At 37.9% G+C, this 24,287-nt stretch overlaps 2 protein-coding genes across 2 annotated transcripts in view; one reads left to right on the top strand and one right to left on the bottom strand.

Moving 5' to 3' along the window:
* LOC150104668 (kelch-like protein 10) overlaps nt 1-21,793 on the top strand; it is a 167,025-nt gene extending 145,232 nt beyond the window's left edge. Inside the window, exon 8 of the mRNA XM_090395257.1 lies at nt 21,431-21,793. Within this exon, the coding sequence (XP_090251383.1) occupies nt 21,431-21,441 (11 nt within the window). The 3' untranslated portion in view covers nt 21,442-21,793. The remainder of the gene's footprint in view (nt 1-21,430) is intronic.
* The window catches only part of LOC150104667 (toll-like receptor 6), a 274,762-nt gene that overhangs the window by 71,011 nt on the left and 179,464 nt on the right, over nt 1-24,287 (bottom strand). The window lies entirely within an intron of this gene.

Genomic DNA, 24,287 nt, shown 5'->3' with positions numbered 1-24,287 from the left:
AGTGATATTCCGCAATTTTGTTTTGCTGTCAGTTTGGTTTAACACATGTTATGTAAAGGTTTGTGATGTTTGATAGTAAATGTTATCTGAGGGAGTTTAGTTGTTTTTTTTTATTCTTTGTTCAATAATTTCTAGATTGTAACTGAAAATAAATAAACCACGTATTACTAAAATAGAGAGCCAAAGGCTTATTTATCATACATGTCATCTAGGACAGCGCTACACAAACTGGGCCGTTAGTTTTGTTGAGGGGGAGCCGTGAAATAATGAAATCAAATTTTAAATGTTTTAAGACTAAGTGTACCATGTCAAATGTGTATGTAAGATGCTAAAATGTAATATTTGCATTTGATTTTTGCAATATTCGCTTGTTTGTTTTGTATTGAATATAAATACAACAAATATATGTCTGTAATCAGGGCCGCCCCTAGGAATTTTGCCGCCCCGTGCAGTAGCATATTTTGCCTCCCCTTCTCCCTTATATTTCGTATAGTTTATGCCAACTTTGCCGCCCCAAAAAAACTTGCCACCCCGTGCAAATGCACGTCTTGCACAGTCGGTAGAGCAGGTCCTGTCTGTAATACAGAATTTATTTTTCGATGGGGACCGTGAAATATTTAAATTTTTACAAGGGGGCCTTACATCCAAAAGTTTGGGAAGCACTGCTCTAGGAGATATGCTTTACATTATGGAAAATACTGAGGACAGTGCCGTTGAGCTTGCCCCACCTTTATTCCGAGTTGCCCAGTATGGCACTACTTATGCTTGCGTCCGCCGAAACTTTTAGTTTCTATATATATGTTCGGCACGAATCTCTTGTAGTTTCTATATTCGGCTATGAAATAATGTTGGATTCAATATTCACTTAATTTGTACCATCATATATTATATTTGTAGTGTTTGTTCTTTATTTTTATTTTTTTTTTTTTTTTCATTTTAGCACATAGTAGTAATGAATGTTATCTCTCAGATATACCGTGTCCTACGCTACAAAATTACCACCGCGACCTCCCGAGTGTTAAGGAATTAAAGATTGTGGCTCGCGTGTTAGTGTTTCGTGTATTATTGATGGTGAATTGCGAATTTGATTGATATGTTTTTTTAGCGATTTATGCTTTCGTGTCAAGTATTATGTTTACATGTATTGATCAAGCTTTTTGATTGCGAAACGTTTTTGTAAGTTACAGGTGAGTAAATACTTTAATTTCAATTTTTAGTTCCGTCGGAAACCATCTTCTAAGCCTGATCACAGGACATACTAAACTATATATCGTACTGCTGGAAAACACCAGACTGTCTCTACGGGATTTGCTATGGCAAAACCTCTGAACGAGACCATTTGCAAGAAGGTTTATAATGAATTCCTCAGATTAGGAAAATTCTGAGTGATAGTTGGCCGGGGAAAGTTAAGCTTTTTGACTCATTCCCGCCCTCTGCAGTCACAGAAGATAACTCTGACGATACAAGTGAGGAGCTCATTACTCAGTTGCAGTCTCCCCCAGACGTTGAAGAAGTTCGGGTGCGCAAAAAGCGCAAAACCACTGACACAGAACCTCCCATAGATTATGGTATGGAAGAGGATACTCACAGTTCCAATCCCTCGACCGCCACGAAAGAGAGGGTTCCACCGATAGTCCTTCGGGAAAAGAAAAGATGGACACAAGTAAGTTCCCCCATGATAAACCCATGGATACAGTATCTCTCAGCCAAGAAACACCGATGATGGTATAAAAATTCAGCCGGATACTGTGACTGATTACAGGAAACTGACCAAAGTGTTAGACTGCAGCAATATTCAATACCAACCTTTTCTCTTAGGAGAAAAATCTGAAGGTAGTACTGCGGGGTGTCACGGAGGATATAACTACAGATGAAATTGAGGGTAACCTCCACCACCAGGACCTGCCACCTATTAAGATCAGCAGAATGACTAGAGCGGACAAATCCCCCTCTGCCTCTGGTCTTGGTGGAGATCCACAAAGACTATAAGAACATTATGATTTAACATCTGTTTGTGGACTCCGGATCACCCCAGTCATTCCGTAAAAGGGCATGTACTAGTCAATGCCATAGATGCCAGAAGTTTGGCCATGCTCAAAGACTGCAGAGTATAAATGCCTGAAATGTGCTAAGAACCACCCCCTCTAACACGTGCACCAAGCCAAAAACCACCTCGGCTAAATGTGCCAACTGTGGTGGTCCTCATCCAGCAAACTACAAGCGATGTACTCAACACCCAAAAAACAGAGGGATGGAGACATCCCTCTGTTTTTTGGGTGCTGAGTACAGCTAAACCGCCCTCTTCCTCTAGTAAAAGAAGACCTGAGGCCTCTGCTCCACAGCCTGAGACTCGGCAGCAACAGTACCTTCAAAGGTGACCTTCCAGGACAGTGGAAGCCAAAGTCAAACAAGAAGTTATGCTGACTTGGCCCGTACTAACGAACCAATATCAGAACAAAATCAGCCAATAGCACCTACTAATCTGACAGAAGTTATTACAGCCTCTTTTGCTAACATGCTACAAGATTTCAGCCTGTCTATCCCATCAGCAGCCACCACTAAAAGATTCCTACAGGAAACATAGGTCATCTTCACAGCAATCATAAATTAATAAAATCAAACTCATTCCTACTTCTCTTCAGATCATTGCATGAAATGCGAATGGCTTAAGGAACAAAATTCTGGAGCTACAATATTTCACTTACAGATACCAACCTGATATTATACTAATCAGTGAAACACACCTTAGACCCTCTGACAGTCCCAAAATACGGGATTATCTCTTGTACAAAAATGACAGATCCAGCTACACAGGTGGTGGCAATGCCATCTTCATTAAAAATTACATTAAGCAAAATTCTGTAAACAAGCCACCAACCACTAACCTTGAAATTACAGGCGTGGAAGTTTTCACCAGCTCTTCCGGCGGATTGAGAATCTATTCAGCTTACAATCTACCCTTAAAAACTCTGCTGCGCACTGATCTAAATGACATTTTAGGAGTTAGAGTATACCCATCATTATTGCTGGTGATTTAAACTCCAAGCACCCTGCCTGGAATAGTAGAACCACCAACAAGAATGGCTGCATCCTTTCCAACTACATAGGATCAAACTATGCTGTCGTGGCTGGACCTACCGAACCAACTCATCTCAGTACTTTTAGCACTGCTGACATCCTGTATATAGCTATCCTGAAAGACATTAAACTTCAATACAGCCTTAAATCACTAAAGGAGCTGTCATCGGATCACAACCCAATTCTACTACAACTGGGAGAACAAGAATACCTCTCTCTCCTCCCTCTCACTCATATCGTGGGACAGATTGTCTAAAGCACTTAGGGATCAAATTGAACCTGTCCCTCGCATATGCACAGAAGAAGATGTGGAATCTGCAGTGACTAGCCTCACCGAACAGATTAAATCCTCTATAACGGTTGCAACTTTCCAGAAACCTGTTCCCGAGCCAGCCTGGTCGTTTGCCCAAGGATATTATGGACCTGATCAGAGAGAAGAACAGAGCTAGGAGAGATTTCGTAACACTCGCGCTCCTCAGTACAAAACAGTTCTTAATAGATTGAACGAGGGCAGTTCAATCTATTAATTTTGGGATGAAAAGTTAGCCTCTATCTCACCTATTGATCATTCTATCTGGGGGGTTATTACTGAGAAACATCAAAAATAAAAACAGATCCCCCTTACCAGTGCCTAGTTCACACAGGTGTATATAAGGCAGAAGCCATAGTAAAGAATCTAGAGGTGCAGTGCAAACCTTCATATAACAACTTAGATTTCAATCATTTATACACAATCCACCGACAGGTCAGACGCGTATTAAGACTCCCAGATACCAGTGCTGACCATATTGCACCCACATCACCTGTTTAATTATATGATATTATTAAAAAAAAAAAACTAAACAACAATAAAGCTCCTGGACCAGACGGCATTTCGAATAAGGTGATCAAGCTGTTGCCTCGAAAAGCTGTAGCGCACCTGACCATTATAATTAATCAATCTTAAGACTTTACTATTTTCCTTCCACCTGGAAACTGGCTGATGTAATCCCTATACATAAGCCAGGCAATGACCCACACCTACCTCAAAATTATCGTCCCATCAGTCTCATTTCCAATCTGGGTAAGGTTGCGGAGAAGGTCATCCTCTCGCGACTCCAAACCTCAGTAAATGACCTAAACATCCTCCCTAAAGAACAGTTTGGTTTTCGGCAACACCATAGTACTACCCAGCAAATCCACAGAATTGTGGAATACATCACTACCAGCTATAACTGGCGCCAGTGCACTGTTTTTCTAGACATATCCAAAGCATTTGACAAAATTTGGCATTTCGAACTCCTACACAAACTTATCTCAGCCGGTATCTCACTAAAAACGGGTCATCTAATCCGTTCATATCTTCAGAATAGATCAATACAAGTCAAAATCAACGGTTCTACCTCATCCCAGCTCCATATCTATGCTGGAGTGCCGCAGGGATCCCACTAGCTCCATTGCTGTTTTCTATATACATGTCGGACATCCCGCACAATCCGATGTCTCCAATTTTTGGCTCTGTATGCGGACGATACAGCAATACTAACCAGATCTCTCCGACCCCATTTCATCACCAGAAAGCTTCAAGAAAATCTTCTGAAGATGGAAGGTTGGTTCTCCAAATGGAGATTGGAAGTCAACCCCCCAAAATAGCTCAGCCATTCTTTTCTCAAACAGGCAAATATCTCCTGCAGGAGATGTGTTACTATTCAATACTAAAATTCCCTGGCAGATAGAAACAAAATACCTGGGTGTAATTCTCGACAAAAAGCTATCTTTCAACCAACACATGAAGTTTACATGCGCAAAAGGCATCTAAAGCCATCGCACAGATCTATAAGCTAATTAATAGAAATAGCAAGCTCAACAGAATCAAATTGCAGCTATACCAGATGACTATTCGTCCTATAATCACCTATGCCTCTCCAGCCTGGAGCCACACCTCTAATACTAACATTTTCAAGATACAACGAGTGCAGAACAAGTGCTTGAGAATGATTCTGAACGCCCCATGCTATGTTAGAAACAATCAACTTCATAGAGATACTTTATTTTCTCTTTCCTACAATCCTTAGCATCTAAGTTCTTCCTAAAGACGTCCACACACCCCAACGATTTGGTTCAGCAAGCTGCAGCATACGAGGCAACGGACATATTCAAACATAGAAGACCAAAAGCTATTTTAACCTTTTGTAGCGATGCATAATCTCCATGCCCAATCAGGGCGAGCAAACTGTTCATAAATTTTACCCTCACTGTAACCGCAACAGATAGCGGGGAATATGAAAAGCATCTTGCTTCACCCCTAAAGACATAAATGTCAATTGTCCGAATGTTAACAATATATTCCAAGAAGTCTCCCCCATTTGCTTCTCCCTTCTAGAGCTGTATTGTTAAAATTCCCGAGATTTACATGGACAAAGCAGTTCAGAATTGCATTTCATTCACATGATTCCAAGTTTATGAACATAATTCCATATTCATAAGAACGATTGAGACGAAGACAACCAAGACACTATCTCTTCTACAATCCCTTCGCTTCATTTTAAAACCTTGACATCCTCATCAACGAATAAATACTGTTTATAAATTGGAGATTTCCAAAATTATGAAGAATAATGTTGTTGAAAAACATGAGATCGGTAGGGGGGGGATCAACAAAATTTTACGTGTGCAAAACTTGAGTGTTTTTTTTTTTATTGAAAAAAAAAAGGCGTATTTTTTAAGAAGGGTATTATAGGCGTATTATTAAAAAATATTAGATAGTTATTTAATGGGATATTCGTCCGGAAATGGTCCTTAGAAAGGTATTTTCACCAATCTTTGTCGGACGGATGCATTTAACAGACATAAAATACTGACCTTAGATGTTTTATTCGTAATTCAAACAAACGAGGAGGGCAAAAAAAACAACCTGCTGAGAACACGTATAATTAATATACACCCTCATGACAGTTGCCTCTTCCGTAATTATAACCAACCGAAGAAAGTGTTCTAAACCTAGGAAATGAGAATCGAACGGAGATCCTTTTACTCAAAGGGCGCACAGTGTCATCGATTCCGCTAAGCAACAGGGACGCAGTGTTTTTCTTATTTGCACCATGGAACGTGACATCAATTCCCTTTTTGACATTTCATATCAGCCGTTAGTGGTACGTGAAATAATTATCACCAGGATTGACAATTGCCATGCAAGTATACTTAGGCTGAATTCATTTCTATCAAAATCTTGAATCAAGATTTCCTTAACCTCAGAAGTAAATATAAGCAACTGATGTTTCTAAAAAAAAGTATGCTTAATGAAGACAGAATTTAAAATATTCTTGTATTACTGTAAATTGGTAAACATTTTAATGTATTAGTTTTATATTTGACGTCATATCTGAGGTTAAGAAAATGTCAGATCGCCAATTACGAGTATGCTTAGCTCAGTAGCATTTGAAAGGTGTCAGCATCCTCTAAAGAGTGCACTCCGTAGATTTCTTAGAGTGACTACGAAATAACGACGAAATCCACTGATGCCGGGTAGCTATCCGTGAAATTGCTGCTTCATTCCTGTGAGAGACAGCACAGTTTCCAGGTCAGCTGCCTAATTCTGTGAGAATGGATACTAAAATGTCATAAAAAGCGCGACTCGATTCCTTTTGCTACAACGCTGCGACAGATCGAGAGAAAAAGAAAGAAAGAAAACGCTTCCTCTCTTTATTGGCACTGGCAGCTTGTTTCATAAGTGGGACGTGGTTGTTGGATTGGTGAAGAACAAATAAAGCATGCAGAACTGTCTTTAATTTTTGCATGTCGAGCATTCAAATTAAAAAAAAATCTCTGGGATTTAACGTTAAACACATTTTATTCTGCATTTCGTCACAGTGAGGTCTAATGAGAATCTTTCACACATTTATTTATCGTACTAAGCTGAATCCTCACGAAAGAAATTACCAAAATCACCCTTTGATTATACACAAAACTGCCACACGAATGGGCAATTTTGTGTACAATCAAAGATAATCCAAACAATAAATCTTTGGCGTCATTTTCAGCTGCTACGAATATCACTTTACGGCAAAGAATTTAGTTCTTCCTCCCATCAGCGAACAAAAACAGCTATTTTCGCTGTCTTCACCGCTCTCCGGGTAAATTATGATCATCACTAGATGACCTTTCAAAAGCCCAATGTTAAACTATTTATTTTAATTAATAGCTCACGTGAATCACTTATCCTAACAAAAGGAACCTGGAAGTGTGTGCTTTTTTTTTTCTTTTTCAGAAAAAAATCTTACCATTATTTTTATTGTCGGATCAAATCGCATGAATTAAGAGATTTTCATCGCTCACACACCTATTGGTAAGCTGACATGCCCATGATGTCCCAGGGTAAACAATATATGATCAATTTAAAGAATCTCTACAGTTATAACATCAGTTTAACACAAGCGAATGTTTAGAGATATTTAGTTAGTATTGAAGCAGTGGCGCACCCAGAGGGGGGGGCCAAGGGGCTCGGGCACCCCCCAAAGAAAAGGAAAAAACACTAGAAAATTTTCCAAAAATCTTTTCCTAATTAAAATTCATTTTTTTTTTTTATTTATGTTGTGTCGTGTCTTCTATTCCACTTATGAATTAGCGATCACTGCAGATGCTCAGTCATAGGTCGTATGTGATGCGTAGTGTGTATTCGCAAATCGTCTACTCAACTCGGCCCCCCCCCCCAAAGGTTAAATCCTGAGCGCTCGACCCCCTCCAAGATTAAATCCTGAGTGCGCCACTGTATTGAAGTCAAACTTTTCGAAAGTGTACTTTGTAGATTAAGTTTCGATGACCAACTCTCCGGCATCCATACTTCGAAAGCTGTGTTAAATGTAACCTGTGATGAGGGGGGGGGTGTTAAATGTATGAATGATACTTCTGACTTCTTGGATACTATGAGGATTCCTATGGCTGATACTCTTTCATTTATAAATTCGGAGCAAACTTCATCACAACGTCGAGAAGGGCCCGATATTACTCCTCAAGAAAAGCTAAGTTTTGTAGCTGGGGGGAGTTACTGTGATTGGTGTTGCATGAAAGATTTACTCCAAATGTGTCTGGGAGACTGTTTCAACAAGAAAGTCCTGTACGGCGTTTTTTCAATATTCTTGGGATCATGGCAACCCTTCCGAATAAAGAAGGGTGACATTTCCCCATCCCATGTTCACTTGTTCCATGAATAAACAGAAATGACGGTATATCTGTAGGAGTATCTGATAATTTTTGTATTCAGCCGGTTTATAAGCAAACGGTTTCGATACTTGGTTGGAACTTGTGAAGGGCTACATAAAAAGGATGAAAAATTCATTCTTAAATAAAAGGAGAATTCAGCGCAGGCGCTTCTCATCCATCACTAAGGAGTCATACATGGAAGCACACTACTATCCATCAAGCAATGACTGCATTCGAAAGTGGAAAGTCAAGCCTACTACAGCCATATCCGCACCAGAACCTGCCTTGGACCCTGTCCCTAGACCCATGAAGACTTGCAGCAACACCATTGACCCTTGAAGGCAAGCCTACTAGCCGACTGATCCCGGCCGTACCATCTAGGATTCTCGCACTATAAAAGCACGGCGGCAGGGCATTGGATTCTAGCGATAGTGGTGTGGAGTGGTCAGGAAAATAGAACACCAATAAAGTCAAATAAGTACAACGAAGAATACGGGAGGAAAAGAATAGATAAAGATGCAAAATGAAAAGGGTGGCCAGTATCGTCACTGGGAAGGCCTCTCATATCGAATGGGGTCCCAGAATTTTTAATTAAGAACATTTTTCGAGCGTTTCTCGTGCTGTTTTTATTTTGTTCTCCCTTGGTTTTTTTTTAGGTGTCTCCGTAAGAAGGCACACGACCCTTTAGCGGTCCCATCCTAAAGATCCGGGAAACATTTATGTCTGTTTTTGACTATCTTATACGGAGGAAGATGGAATATCCTATCCCCCTCTCAAAGCGACCGGCAGAGAATACACAAAAGTAATAGATAAGACATTCCCTTTATAGTCTTATTAGCTTCGAGGTAATCTAAACAAATAAGCACCAATATATTTTTGAGAGGGAAAATAGAAAATATCATGAGCAACTTGTGTACATAGCAAAAACCTACTCACATGACTATCAAACCATCTTCAACACCATGTGATTACTCTAAAGATTTGTGATGTCACATGAATTGAATTACTGCTTTCTGTATCCAAAGTACTTCATATTTCTTCTATCGTTGCTCTTAAGAAATCTGTCTCGTGTGTGTGTGTGTGTTAAAGATGCCAAGCTATTTTAAACCTGGTTTTACTCCATTTCCCAAGCAAGCAAACAGACAAATAAGTCAAGTTTGCGCCTTCACACATAATGCAAGTCTAAGTGACCCGTAAAGTAGTACAAGTCTAGGCAACTCTAAGCATTTTTGTGAAACGTTTTTTGTCAAGTTATTTGAAACGTTTTGAAACTCAGGGGCTATCCTGAGTGTCGAGTCATCAGAATTCAAGGAGAACCGGCTTACCAGTCCGGAACTCGGGGGACTAATATATGTATGAAATAATCAGAAGTTCAAACCCAAATAGACTTCCTCCTCCTTTCCCCAGTCTTCAATTTGTGTCCTCGGAATTATCACTATAAAAATCTCCACACAACTCACATGGGATTTTATTTGTTTCTCATTCTTTTGGAAGTATTTATTGTCGCACTGGACATTAGAATAATAAGAGTTTCTCAGTTTTTAACATCTCTCTCTTTGTACTTCAGACATTTGTTTAACTTTAAAAGTAAGCTACTTAATATCAGAGAAAAAAAAAAACACCCTCTTCTTATTCCTGCAGCCACGTAAGCGCTGCTAAGTTGACATCACATAATGTTCTTTTAGAGGATAGGATCAAAAATGGTTTGTTGTCTCTTCTTTTTGATTTACGGGCTATGAGGTTAACTGCGTGTGTTCTAATGGTCGGTTTGCCTGTTTTGCCGGAGGGAAATCGCACCTACCAGCGTATGAAACCGGCTAACTCACTCTCAGTTGAAAACTTCTGATAAAGGTTCTTTGCGTCACAGACTGGATTCGAACCCAGATCTTTTCAACTGAAAGGCATTGTGGAAAGTCAAAAGGATGATATTCATTTGGACCGACATCTATATTAGTGGTAGATTAGGGAAAACTTGCTTAAGTTCTTGAAGCAATCCACTGCGTTTATTACTTGTTCTTTCATCTTTGTAACTTTCTCCATTTGTACAAGTTTCACTGAAGTGAGTGTGTTATTTTCGTAAATCTCCCAAGATTTTGATCCAATTCCGAAAACCTGATTGCTGTAGACTACAAAAATCAAGTTTTCGGAACAGGCTACAGACTGTAGCATGTTGTTCTCTAACGGTGAAATTACAAAGCAGAGTTCACATGTTTATCCTTCCACTATACGAGACACAACAGGCAATAACCGGAAGGCGCATTTAAGCTTGTTGAACTACATAATAAATATAATGACTTGAAAGCAAATTCTGATGTGCTGTGAGACAGACCAAAATCGCCCTTTCATTTTGATTTTTTCTCGCATTTATTCGCAACTACTGCTCCTATGTATGCTACCTGAAGAGCCGTTATTTATAGTTCGATCACAGAATTCCGACTTTCTTACTATGTGTGCCTAATCTAGCTATCAGGATCATCGTACAATTAAATATACGACAACGCGTTGGAAGCAGTGGACTAAAATCAAGTCCGTTTTTAAAGTGGATATATTTTAAAAACATGAATAAACATACAAATGCATTTCTCTTTTTGGAGAAATGTGTTAACCATGTAGGTTTATTCATATCTAGATTATCAGACTGCGCACTGCCTTGGAGACAAATGTAATCCAAATCCTGACAGATTATTTCTCGGAATCACCTGAGTAAACGTTGAAGATGGGCTTCCGATTTCATTTTGCACTGCCCTATCTATATGGCCTACTTTATGGAACTCTGATCAGCCAACACCACCACCATCATTTAATTGGTATTAGAAAGAAGCACGCGATGTAATGAGCAATTGATAATGACCGTGATTACGCAGATCATTATGGGGTGTACAATCACTGTTGCCGAACGATAGTGTTTTAAAAGGTACTGAAATGTCCTGGCATTTTAACTTCGCGACATATACTTCTGTTTGTAACTAGTTAAGACTTCGGTAAGGATGAGAAATTTATATTTCGGGTCGTGTTTAAATTTGGTATTTGTTTTAATTGCATAAAGATAAGCTTCATAGCTTACATGCAACATTGATGTTATATTCAACGGTGGTGTTGTACAGATAATTAGATGTTTACTCATGGTTCTAAAGTAAATATGACGAACAACGTTTAGAATTAATAAAGATTCAGAGTGTGGTATAATTAATCATAGTTAAACCGGATGCAGTTACTTTTAAGTTAGAAATAACGTTTATGCTATCGGAAGTGAAGTAACGCGAACTTCACTGTTTTCTATGAGATTTGAAACAAGTAGCACTGTGCTAGCTGCACGTATTCAACTGCAGTAAAATATCAATAAAAAGCAAAGTTTTGAACTGAATCATTCATGGCTAAATACACAACTGAAGTAATTGTGCCATTATTTAGATTGCCGCTAATCTAAGGAAAGTAGAATGTAAATAATGAAAAAAAAACAGACAAAGCAAGTTAAGAATGTTCGCATCATCAAATTGTCTTTATAATGCTGCTGTTTTGATCTGAAGTGTGCACGTGAATAATTAACGTCTACAATGTAAAAATCATAATCACTTTATAAACGTGTACTTTATGGCAATTAGCTCTGAATAACAATACCGTGCTAATGATGTACTTCTGTATTGTATAAATACAGTATTCTGTTCAGAATTACGCCATATAATTATGAAACACCATTATAAAGTAATTGTTCGCTTCAGTTGGTAATAATAAACATTTCAATATGCTAGTACGGCAGGTATGAGCAAATAATGCCGCGCAAAAGACAAGAAAATTATATCGGTTTCCGTTGTTTAACTACGAGGAAAGCAATCTCCGTATATCTAAGATTATTAGCGTACTCAATGCACTTATTGCTGCTTTTGTCACTCTTATTAAATACATGTTTCGCGAGTTCGGATTTCACCAAGTACTTCACTGCGATCAAGAATCCATTTCACAAACATAACTTCCGTTCACCGTTTGTTTTCGGAAATAAGTGGGGATTTGCAATCTGCATATTTTAAAACCGGTTGGAATGTTTGTAGGAAAGTTCGCTGCTACAGCTGCACTTTATTTATTATGATATTTTAATACAATTAATTATATGAAGAAGCCACTAATATAATCTTGACAAGTTATTTGGCTGTTAACGGAGATTCTAATCGATCCTATAACGATGAGAATAAATTGAGAACGTTCTAACAGTATTTTAAATTTAAGAAGTGTAAGTAGAGTTGAACATTTTAACATACATAAATAAAAGATGAGTCTGTAATGTATTTTTCATATTTTGGGTAGGTAGTGGCACTGTATATATATATATACAGGGTGTTCGGGATAAATTTGACATATTTATAATTAATTATATTTTTCCGTAAGTTACATGTATTAACACACACTTCTCTTCATTTAAAAGTTTGGACCCTTCTTCATTCATATACAAGATGTCAGAAAGGATGGATAGCTGGAACCCACCTGAATCATGGAAGAGAATAACTTGTATCATGATGATTCGTGCCCGCCATCAAAATAAGGATATTACGACTGCTGCCCAATGCTCCCTGAATACAGTAAAAACAATCAGGCATGAACTAGAGACTTGCAATGGTGACTACGAGGATGTAGCAAGAAGAAAGATCCCTAGCAGACGATCTGATTGCGTTCGTACAGCAGAATTCCTCGCAAATCTGCAGGAACAGGTGTTGAAGAACCCTGGCATTGGAATTCGGGCTTTGTTCGTGGAGTTGCTAACTGTAGTCAAGCCCTGGATAACAAGGGTAGCCAATGGTAGGCCGTATGTATGGCAGCAGGATTCGGCCCCTTGCCACACCTCTGGGAAAAGTCAAAAATGGTTGTCTGAAAATTTCTACGACTTCACCAGTCCAAATGTTTGGCCTCCAAACTCCCCAGACCTTAACCCCATGGATTATTTTGTATGGGGCGCAGTTGAAAAAGACACCAATCGCACTTCCAGTAATACAAAAGCCCAGTTAATGGATAAAATTAAAACAGTTTTTGCGGCCCTTCCCAGGGAGACTGTAGCATCAGCTTGTTCGAGGTTCCGAAGCAGAATTGAAGCTGTGATCGATGCTAATGGTGGTTATTTTGAGTAAATCTTGTTGATAGTATTGTAATTAACTCTGCCTGTAATGTTTTTTTGTCAATTCATTAAATTTAATAGATACAAAGAAGATTTTCTTTTTCCTTACGAAACTGTCAAATTTATCCCGAACACCCTGTATATATATATATATATATATATATATATATATTTAAATTGTATCACGTTACAACTGTACAGTTCTTGGCATGTTTCAAACAAGGGGCTGCATGTCCGTGCCACAGAAGCAGTGAAACGTGGTGCACCTTTTAGTCTCACGATGCCATACCAAGTGGCAATTATTTTATTATGTTTCCTACGTAGACAAAGCAATTAAAAAACCTTCCATTCGCGATTAGCTATTGAATCCGATCGGCACTGTATTGATCAGAAACACTGCATCAAATCGGGATATTTCGTTTTAAGCATCTTGCCTTGCGATTATCCTCAAGATACCTTCAGACAAACTGAAAACTGCTGAATATCCCGCTGACAGACCAGCTTGCAGACAAATTCTAAAACTTTTTGTTGTTTACCCCAAATTTATCGTTGGAAAGTATTTATTTCGGTATACAGGGGCCCCATATACGAATAAATACCATGTGCCTTTCCTGAGACGACAAAAATGGCCGAACACCTCGTTGTTCATTTGGTGCAGACAAATACAGGAACGACGCCACGTTTAACATCAGCGCTAATGTCGTATTGCCACTGGTCAGAGATAAGAAAACACATTAAGGTTAAATCTTTCATTTGGATAAATATAAGGACGCGCATTTTCGATTTATCATCCTAATTAGCTTGGTTTCGACTATTATATTTGGTTATAAACATTTGCTGCCGCTTAGATTGCTGTATCGATGGCATCGATTCTTATCAATCGAGTGCACTTACAAAATTGCAAAATCCGTAACTTATACGCATGACGATATTCAGATTGTGATGCGTACTATTTCATAAGCGTAATGATTTTATAATCGAGTCGAAAAGCTAACATTTTGTGCTCAATCATAAATATCTCTGCGCTGTTTGATGATCATTTCAATAATTCCTCTTGGATACTTGGTGGAGCATAAATGGAATTTGGTCAGTAAATGTAGTCACACACAGCCAATGCAAATATAACAGACACTACGTTATAACGAAAAGTTCCTTTTTCAAAAAAATAAAATTCCCGAAGCTCATGAACTGAATTTATTATTGTTTATTTTATGATAATTCGTGTGGTATCATCTTAACAGACGTATCATATCCCGGGATGTTACGGCTCAGTCTTTTCTTATCAGACCTCTTTGTCCTGATAATAATTAGCTTTAAGCTAATTACAGGCCGTACTTCTGTTACTGCCAACCCTTTGTATGTCTTCTGGCCAGTTTTTCTGCCTTTTGGAAAGAAAAACTTACTATCTCCGTATTCAATTGGTTAACACGCCTTTAGAAATGGGGTATATCAGAATTCAAAACCCAGGCCTTTACAATTCCAAATAAGATCCATCTGAAACAAAGGGAGATGACCATTTCCTCGAATTTCTTTCTATATATTAAACATTTGCACTAGATTTGAACTATAACTTGTTAATGCGTATATGCATAGGCACCAGTTAGATTCGTTTGTTTGAGACTGACTGAACGAACGTTTGGATTTTTATTAACTCCCGTTTTTTTTCTGTTTCAGTGTGGCCATTTTCGGGGGGGAAAAGGTATACTGCAATAATACTGAAAAAAATGAGTCTCTTATATGATCGAGACATCCATATTGTAGTCAATATTGTATCGCTGTGACTGAACAACTATGGTATGTCATTTGAAAAAGCTAGAAAAATACCACTATCATTGTCTTCAATGAATACTTAAAAGGTTCACTCGAAAGACAAACACACTAACATCACCATTTCGACTAACAGTTTTGAGGCAATGATTGTCCACCAGAAATTCAGCTGATTCGTTACTCCACCTCTGCACCAGATACTTGCCTCCAAAATCTGATTTCTCGGTTCTCAGGGAAGGCCAACGAAGAACAGAAATGCTTCAAGGATAATTTGAATGCAAACATATAACGAACAACTTTTGGCTGTCGAAATAGCGAAAGGAAGTGTCTGCGTGATCAAGTATTTAAAAACTATGCTGCATGTCACATAGACCGAAAAGAGAAGAATTGGGAAACAACGTCGGATAGTTCGGAAATGTTTCTCAAAACCATCAAAGCCTCCTAGAAACACATGTTACCATTCTGTCTTTATATTTGCACGGTTATATGGGATCATTATACATTGGCTTAATCGGCCAATGTATTATTTGGGATTTAAGATGTTCATTGGTTAAAGTTTGCTTTCAGTCGAATAATTTTGGCAAAATAAAAATTAATGAAATTTTATTTAAGATAGTAGTTGAAATCTGTGGAGTCCTTTCATTTATGATTTCACTTGTACTAAAAAATGAGGCAAAACTAAATGTCTAGAATATGAAAGTCAAAACACAGTCGTTATGTCATAATTGCAGTATAACGTTTTGGCCAAGTACAACCAGTCCATAGAGTTCTTAGAATAACATGCTTTCGACACACACGTGATAGCGCTCAGGATTAAAACGGAAAAATACTAACAAACTATTTTATATCAACAGTTGAAAGCATCTCCTAGAATTATGAATATGCATACATACAGTATAGTAGTTTTTGTTGTTACAACTTTTTTTTTTATAATTGTCTGTGGTCTATTTGCACTCATTTCCTTAATGTTTTTCTTCCTCATTAACGCAGTACTGCCAGTTTATTTCACATTAATTTTAATAAATTTCACGCACACTAACTCGGTTTCTGGTTTTAGTACTTTGCAAACCTTTACTTGATTATAAAATTAAATTATAAATTCTAACGTCTTCTATTACAAAAAAAATAGTACGTTTAACTGTTAAGCTGTATCTTTTGGAAATCAGTGGGCAACTGGTTTTCACCCTTATTCGCTACCAGTAGTTCAGTTCATTTTTATCGACGATTTGTATATATTAGGTCTTTATAGTACACTATGGTTGAACAGAAACGCCCGTTAAAAAGAGAAAGCGTTCTAAACGAGTAAACCTAAAAAGGAAAGCAGGTTGTGAAAATATTGCCTGCAACAAATAAACGAAGATGACTTGACAGGATTGAAAACAAATCGTAGTTTTTAAATAATTAATTCTGTGAGAAATAAGTGTAGTACGGTACGTTGCCGATCGATTCGATGTTACCGCAATCAATAAATTTATGCATGTTCAGACCTCATCAGTAAACATTTCCCAGTTATTTGAGGCGCGCTCTTCATTCTTTTGTCTTCCAAAGTAACCGCGCAGTCAAAATCTAAACATTTCATGTCGTATGATATGTTTTGTGTATGACATCCCATTCTGGCACACATGCGCAGTACCTTATCGTAAGTAAAAATTTGCATATCACTAATGAAAAACAGGAACACATCACGGGTTATTTGACAAAACCTCTTTTTTTCATTCTGATCCAATTTGTGATGGCATCGGGTGTAATCAAAATTGTGACGAGTCATATTTTACATGTATAATTATACACAATTTAAGTGAGTTAATGCCTAGTTTTCTTCAGGAATACTGAAATAATATTTCGACAATATTTCAATAGTATAACGCCGATATTACACGTTCTTTCTTTAACGTACTTCTTATCGTGGATATATTTATGCTTTTTTATTATCGTTTTTACAGTATTTTTCATACCGACATAAATCGTTTGTATAACGTCTGTTTTGTATTTGTTAAATCCCTGCACGAAGCCTGATTCGTTACATTAATTATTATTGGAACGATGATTCCGTACCCATTGTACTGCTCGTGCATGATCTTTGACGGATAGCATAGTACTGTATATCCGTACTCGGCATTCTTCCAAGAATTGCATCTAGAATGAAAAATGTAAAAGGCGCTGCCCTCTGTTTCTTTTACATCTTCGTTTTGGCTAGTGAGTTTTCAAATTGGACATTTTTCGAAAGGTAAATGATACAAAAACACAGTGGCGATATGATATCTCTTTAATGAAAAAGAATTTGGTGCTTTCTTAACATGTTATACCATATTTCTATTGATGTCCAATTTTGAAAACTATCAGTCAATAACCTGAAATGGTCTTTAGAGATACACGCATTGTATGCGTACGAATCACGCGACAGAAGATAAGCATGTTTCAGAACTTAGTACATAAATCCTCATGTCACCCGCAGTTATTTACTATAGCGGACCAAAGTGATATTGTCGTGAAGATCTCAGACCAACACATTACCTTGGCTGACAGCGATAAGATTCTTTATCAACATGCGCTTTTTTCTATACGCTACAGCAAGCTCTGTCGAGAACTGAGATGTCTGGCCAAACGTCGAATCCTCTTCATAATGATTTTTTCCCCCTTCTATTAAAGCTGATTGGAGAGTCAACATCACGACAAAATAGAGTAGAGTGTGTTTATTAATAATAAATAATTTCACAACGGATTAGTTATTCTTTTTGTATCTGAAAGAAAAATAGTTCCTAAGGGAATACAGATTCAGTGAAATCAGTTCGACACAAGTGAAGTTTTTCTGCATCATTTAACCACTACTAGATGCGAAGTTTCCTCTCCGCATATATGAAGGAGGAAGAGGAAACTAAATCAGGAAAAAAAAAACGATTGAAAATTCTTTTAGAAATCGTAAAGGCAGCTGCTGTAGAGCCATCCCATTTCTGTTTTAACATTTCGGTCTCTTGAATGGCAGTTCTATAATCTACATTTTTGGCAACGGTTCAGAATTGCACGCGCACGCATCTTCAACCGAGTTCCGCAAACCACCACCACTGCTAGGGTTACAGTCTCTAAAGTTAAAAGTTTACGGTCCTGGAAAAGGATGTCCATCTGCCTCTCGTAAATCAAAATTCCTTTCTAAAGGAAGACTTCTGCCTAGTGATAGCGTGATAATCAGCAGGGTAATGGGATTCTGGATGCAACAAATAAAAATCGCGCATACAATAATGTGAGCTTCTTAAAAAATATATAATAACCACCCGGTAATGTCTCTACTTGCATTGTAACTGCTTGAGTAATCAATCGCATCTACGCTGTGAGTATAAAAGGGAATTGAATAAGGCCTCGGGGTAGCAATATCAATTATTAAAAAAGATATAATTGCGAGCTGATATTTTAAAAAGGAAGAAAACTATTAATAATGGAAATAAGTTCGGTTAAATGTGCAATACATTACAGGTTAACGCGTATTTGCTAAGAAATAAATCATATTACATTAAACTTCGGTGGAAGTGGTTCCATAAATTCAACAGAAAACCAAAAATAAATTTGTTCAGGAAAAAAATATTTAAGTTGCGCTCCTGTGTGTAGTTATTCATTGGTTCACAGTGTCCTCTGTGGGAATTAATGAGAACTCATGAAGAGCCACTATTTAGTTTCAACAAGTGCACATCGCTTGAACGATCGCTAGGGATTACTTAGAGTAAACGCTTAATTAAAATGTCTTTTGCTGGTAAAAAAGTATTTGACGCAGTTGAAATATTCTTTGCAAAGTTTGTATTCTCAGAAGACGAAGTTTACTTGCCTTTTCATCATCGGTAGGATGAAAAGAAAGGATAATTTCGGGCTGTTCAAAATGAGAAAATACGTAACTGCAATATTAATATTAAACCAGACGTGGCTAATGAAGTAGTGCAATATTTCAGAATTTATTTTCACTATCGGTGCGAGTAAAATGTAATGAAGAATCCAAGGACACCAAGACATTGAAAAGCGTCAGTTATAGAAGCGAACTTTTTACTAGAAATGAAATTTATATATGAATACATTTCACCAAACCTTCGAAGAATTACTAAAGATAAAAAAACTCAAGATAACTTGGCTACGAATCTAAATAGATAGAAAAGTAAAATTCTCAGACTAACCGGAAATGACGTCAACTGTCCCCGATGGAAACTGTACAAAAGAAATGGGTGTCATCCAATTTTCTAACTGCACGCATCCAGAAGGTTTTAATTAAAGAGGAATGCAAAAACAGAATCACCATATTAGCAACGAAGTAATATTCTGTGACACCAGATGACAGTTCCTAAACTAAATGAATGAACATGTTTTCGTGCACAGTATTAAATACGACTTAACGAATATGAGGATGTCTGGTAAAGATTGACGCAAATAGAACACACCAATGACATCGCATCAGCCTTCAGAAAGGGGGGTAATTACATGTAAGAGAAGCGAGATGGATTTTGTGGTGGTGGAGTTTAATGTGCTTAAAGAGAGAGATGTATTTCTACCACAATCTCATTCACTTAAAGACAGATGACGTAAACGTGGTGTGACCTGGCTGTTGTCACCTTGAATGATTAATTCCTATTCCACCTAAATAATTTTTGCTTGCTTGTAAGTGTACAAGATGTGTGTGTGTGCGGGTGCCAATTCTTCATTTTCAACAAAAAATTACTGAAAAATAATGCACAAATACCACGGTAATGCCGAACTGCTGTGATGCCCAGCTGGCGACTCGAGTAATGGGAAGGAAATGTACACATTAATTAACGCTCCATTTACACGATGCCCAGCTGCCGGAGTCATCTATAGGTAACGAGCCTTCCCGTTGCGTAAAGAACGGTCTACAGATGTAATACCTGTCTCTCCCAGTCATTACACCTCGAACACCCCACACGTGGGGAGAACTCCAACTAGGTTCGCAGTCTTTTGTTAGCAACCGCATACTGCTAGCGAATGCATGGCAGTTCCGAAACAATAGCCTCGTCATGCGAAACGCAAAACTCAGAGTACTTTCCTGGTTTTTATGCCACTCCATAAAAACAAAACTTTCTGCTCCGAGAGAATTGTAATAAGTTTTGTTTCGGTAATAAGAATGCCATTGTCAGAATTAAGTCTGCAGTTTGATTCCTAAGCGGGTAACAAAGACACTTTTTTTTTAGTAACTGCAGATAAACTGGGTTAATAACTGAAATACCACCCCGGTAAATTAAAAAAAAAAGTAAGATTTAAAAATGAAATTGCCGTAATCATCAAGCAGTCGGAGGTCGACTTACTTAAGCCATTTCATCATTGCAACGAATCAGAGTTAGTCATATGGCTGAAACCACGACAACAGCATCTCATGGTTTTGATTTACCTGGTAAAATCAGTCAGCTAAGCGGCTATGCAAGCTCAGTTATCTGTTATGAGAAAGACTAAGAGAAGCTCGTTTAATTATGTTTTGATCTTCCGTTCGGTTAAAGATGTGGCTAATGTACAGGTACGTCTGCGGCACTTTCTATGTCGAGGCCTGTAATAAGCTCTTACATTCTTCGCATGCACATTGGTTAACACATCAGTTTAATACCAATAATACATAATTATTTAATAATTGAACTTTGATAATTAGGGAAATATATTTTGTAGCGCCATGTGTTATCTCTGTTACAAAATAAATTATCATTGACAAGAAAATTATATTATTGTTTTACCTTTTATGCACATGAATCAAATCACGATTGGTTTTTTGTATGTGAGAGGCTGTTGACGTAAGAATAATTGCCTCAGTATCTCATAATGCGCAGCACACTTCCTTTTGAAAGTGCATATTGCTGTGCATTGTGGGAAGTATCACTATTCACTGGTTTCGCTCTCTAAGTGCAAGCATTCTTCTTCTCTCTTCCATCATCTATGTGGATGATCATGAGGCCGAATGAACTCTTTCCACTTATGTCTGTCCCGGGAAAGTCCGAACAATTCTGTCCAGTTTGGTGTCGCTCGTTGCGATTTGGTTTTCAGGTCCTCTTTTATTTTGTCTATCCATCTAATTCTGGGTCGTCCTTTGGATCTTTTACCTTCATCGTTGTATTCAGGGTTTTAGATGGTAGTCTTTCTGTTCCCATTCTGGTCACATGGCCAAACCATCGCAGTCTTCTTTCTTGGATTTTGTCTATTATTGTTGTTGTGCAAGTGCAAACATGGTCCAAGCAAATACTAGCTGACCTTCAAATCACTGTAACCTTAATGAGTAATCCAAAATGATCATTTCACTTAACTATAACTATTTTTTTATCTGAATTACTCCAGGATACACCTAGTGGTTGTTGCGCCAGGCAACAAGAGCTGCGAAATTCTCGGACAGACCAGGCGATAGGCAAAAATCGACCACTGAGCCAACACACCAGCCTTCGTAAGCAGCCAGCAAGAACCACTCATTTCCAAGGACAAGCGCCCACCGGTCCTGATGCTAAGGCAATGTCAGTAGGGACCATGCCATAAATCTAATACTGGAATGCACTGGAAGCTAGACGCAGAGAGGTACTAATCCAAAAATCATATATTTTCCATAAGTAGCAAAATAGTGTATCGCCATATTATTAAATACTCTGGATCAGAGATAGTTGTAATAAGGGTTTCCCCTTGATTGGGAAATAAATTATAATAAATAAATGTTTTTTTCGTTTATGCAACATAGTAATATACACATTTTAAAGGAAATCTCCTTTGAATTATGGGATACTAAGGTAATTAATGTGAAGTCATCAACCTCTATATACAGCTAAATCATGGCGATACAAACTTTACTTACTCTTGGGTTAAAAAAAATCTTATAATTCGTTACTTTGCATATTCGATACGTGCTAATTCCTTTCAAGGGAAATCCAGTTTTCCTATTCACATAGCAGCATGCGCTAAAATATTCATGATACATGTTTAAGTGCCAAAATACCGCAAAACTGAAAGAACGTGACGTAACATTATTAATTTACAATGACATCACGGGAAAAAATTTTGGACCTTGTTAAAAGTTAATTCAAGTCATTAAAAGAAATGATTGACACCCATATCAGGAGACGAATGTAATAAGTTGGGGGTGGGGGGAATAAAGTACATAAACACCTTAGGGAAGTAATTTCTGCAATACCTTAAAAAATGTGCTCTGGCAGATCACCATGCTTCTCCACTTCGAAAGGACATTCCTTGCCATGATTTCCGTTTGCCAGGGGAAAGAACAAAAACTACCGTAGCAAATGAGGTTTGGTTTAACTGGAATTATGGTTGAAGCCAAGGCTATGAGAACAGTATATCGTCTGTTCTCAGGTTGTTTTGCCTATTATGCAGAACGAACAACGAGTTGTGAGGCGACCTACCCCTCTCTCGCTTTCGTGAGACCAACTATCTATTCTTAATACTTCACAAGCCTTAAGGTAAGAAGATTCCAAAATGCAAATCGAATTCGATGCATTTCCAACCGAAGGGCCAGCACATGAGATGATAGCCACTTAATTCGAGAGTGCTGTGAAACGTCACACGTCTGTCATAATTTTGTTTTAAATAAGAAAACATTGTGTCATCGTGTGTAATGGATTGGGCGTAATCCGTTCACATTGAAAATAATCTCAGCGTCGAACGTGAAACCAAGTGTATCACGACAGCTATAGCCAGAGGACACCCTCAGCGAGTATGAACATAAGTCACTGCGCAACACGCCGTGGCACGATGCAAGTTTTCCACAATCATAACGGCAACGCAGAAGTGATGTGTCAAGTTTTACGCTAGGAGTACAAACTTCGCATGAAGCTTCTTCCATTTTCCCAGTGATCTGATGTGCGTGTGTGAAAATGCCCGTGGAATATTCCGAAGAATAATGAGAACCACTTCCTGACAAATAAATCTGTACATTCGCAGCCGTTGATTAAATACAAAAGCAAGCTCAATAAAATTCAAGAGTAACTCGTACACTTGACTCGGGTACGAATTCGGAGCTGAAGTCAGCCGTTGATCAGTGGGTTTTCACGGAAATACTCTTGCGAGACATTTGCTTGAGTATTAAAAGGAAGATAGTTTTGATGTCAGAAATGTTTGCAGCTCACTGGATTAAAAAAAAAAAGCACGTGTAAAAAGTGAATTTTATTTTTGACAGATTAGGAAAACTTAGAGCTACAGCAGTTCCGAACACACTAAGACAACTCTTATTTCATAAGGAGGTTGAGTAAAAAACTGAGGAAAATATAAAATGATTCCTTTCAAACATTGAATACAAGTATGTTCGTAACGAAAGATAAAATCTTCCTTCATCTGTAACAAAGTTTTTTTTCCGCTAAGTTAAAAAATTGCATAAATTCTCTACATCACCAGTTATTTGTGAAATGTGCGTTACATATGAAACGAGAAGTTGAACGAGCTGTAAGTTCATTTCATTAAAGATAAGCATTGAAGTAAGTTGGCAGACGACCGCTTGAAAGAAATGCTGTTGCGGTTGAATTACTCGAAATATACTCCAGATTTGAATAAGTCGGTAAAGAAGACACATGAAGTAATTGAAATCGTCGCCATGTTTCCTCTCCTACTCACTGCTGAAGTTAAATTAAGTTTGCCGAACTAGTATTTTCGCAGAGCTGACATCCGAGGACGGTGGTCAGTTCCAAACTTAGCTGAAAGAAACGCATAAGAAATTCCGTCTTCCTGTCGCAAAGATCTCTCGCTTTTGGCGATTCTAATGACGTGCGACATTACTGAAGGAGAGAATTCTTTGTCATTTCAGTTTTGGGTGGCAACGAGATTCTTGTTTAACGAATCAGATAGTTATTCCAGGAAATTACAGGCATTTATCTCGACCGAAATTTTCATTATGCGTATGAGTTAACATAAATGACGAACACCGGAGATCTTAATTTAAGAAGGATCCACTGGAAATTAAAGTTATCGCGAGTTCAGTCAGGTAGACAACTGATGTTGGTAATTATGTAACGGCAGTGGTAAACAGTTGGAAACATTGGAAAGGTGAACAACAGCGGATTCATTAAATAAATCCAACTGCCCGACTACGTTCAGAAGTTTCTCCACAATAATTTTGTTTTATGCACGGATGGAAAGGAATTCAAACCTTCACTAGAATAGCAAAACTTTCCTACTCTAGTGAAGGTTTAAATTCTTTCCAGTT

This window comes from Typopeltis vanoorti, chromosome 7 (genome assembly GCF_054136105.1).
Source record: "Typopeltis vanoorti isolate ZY-2024b chromosome 7, IOZ_Tvanoo_1.0, whole genome shotgun sequence".
Lineage (NCBI taxonomy): Eukaryota > Metazoa > Arthropoda > Arachnida > Uropygi > Thelyphonidae > Typopeltis > Typopeltis vanoorti.
This window is presented reverse-complemented; position numbering and strand designations above follow the sequence as displayed.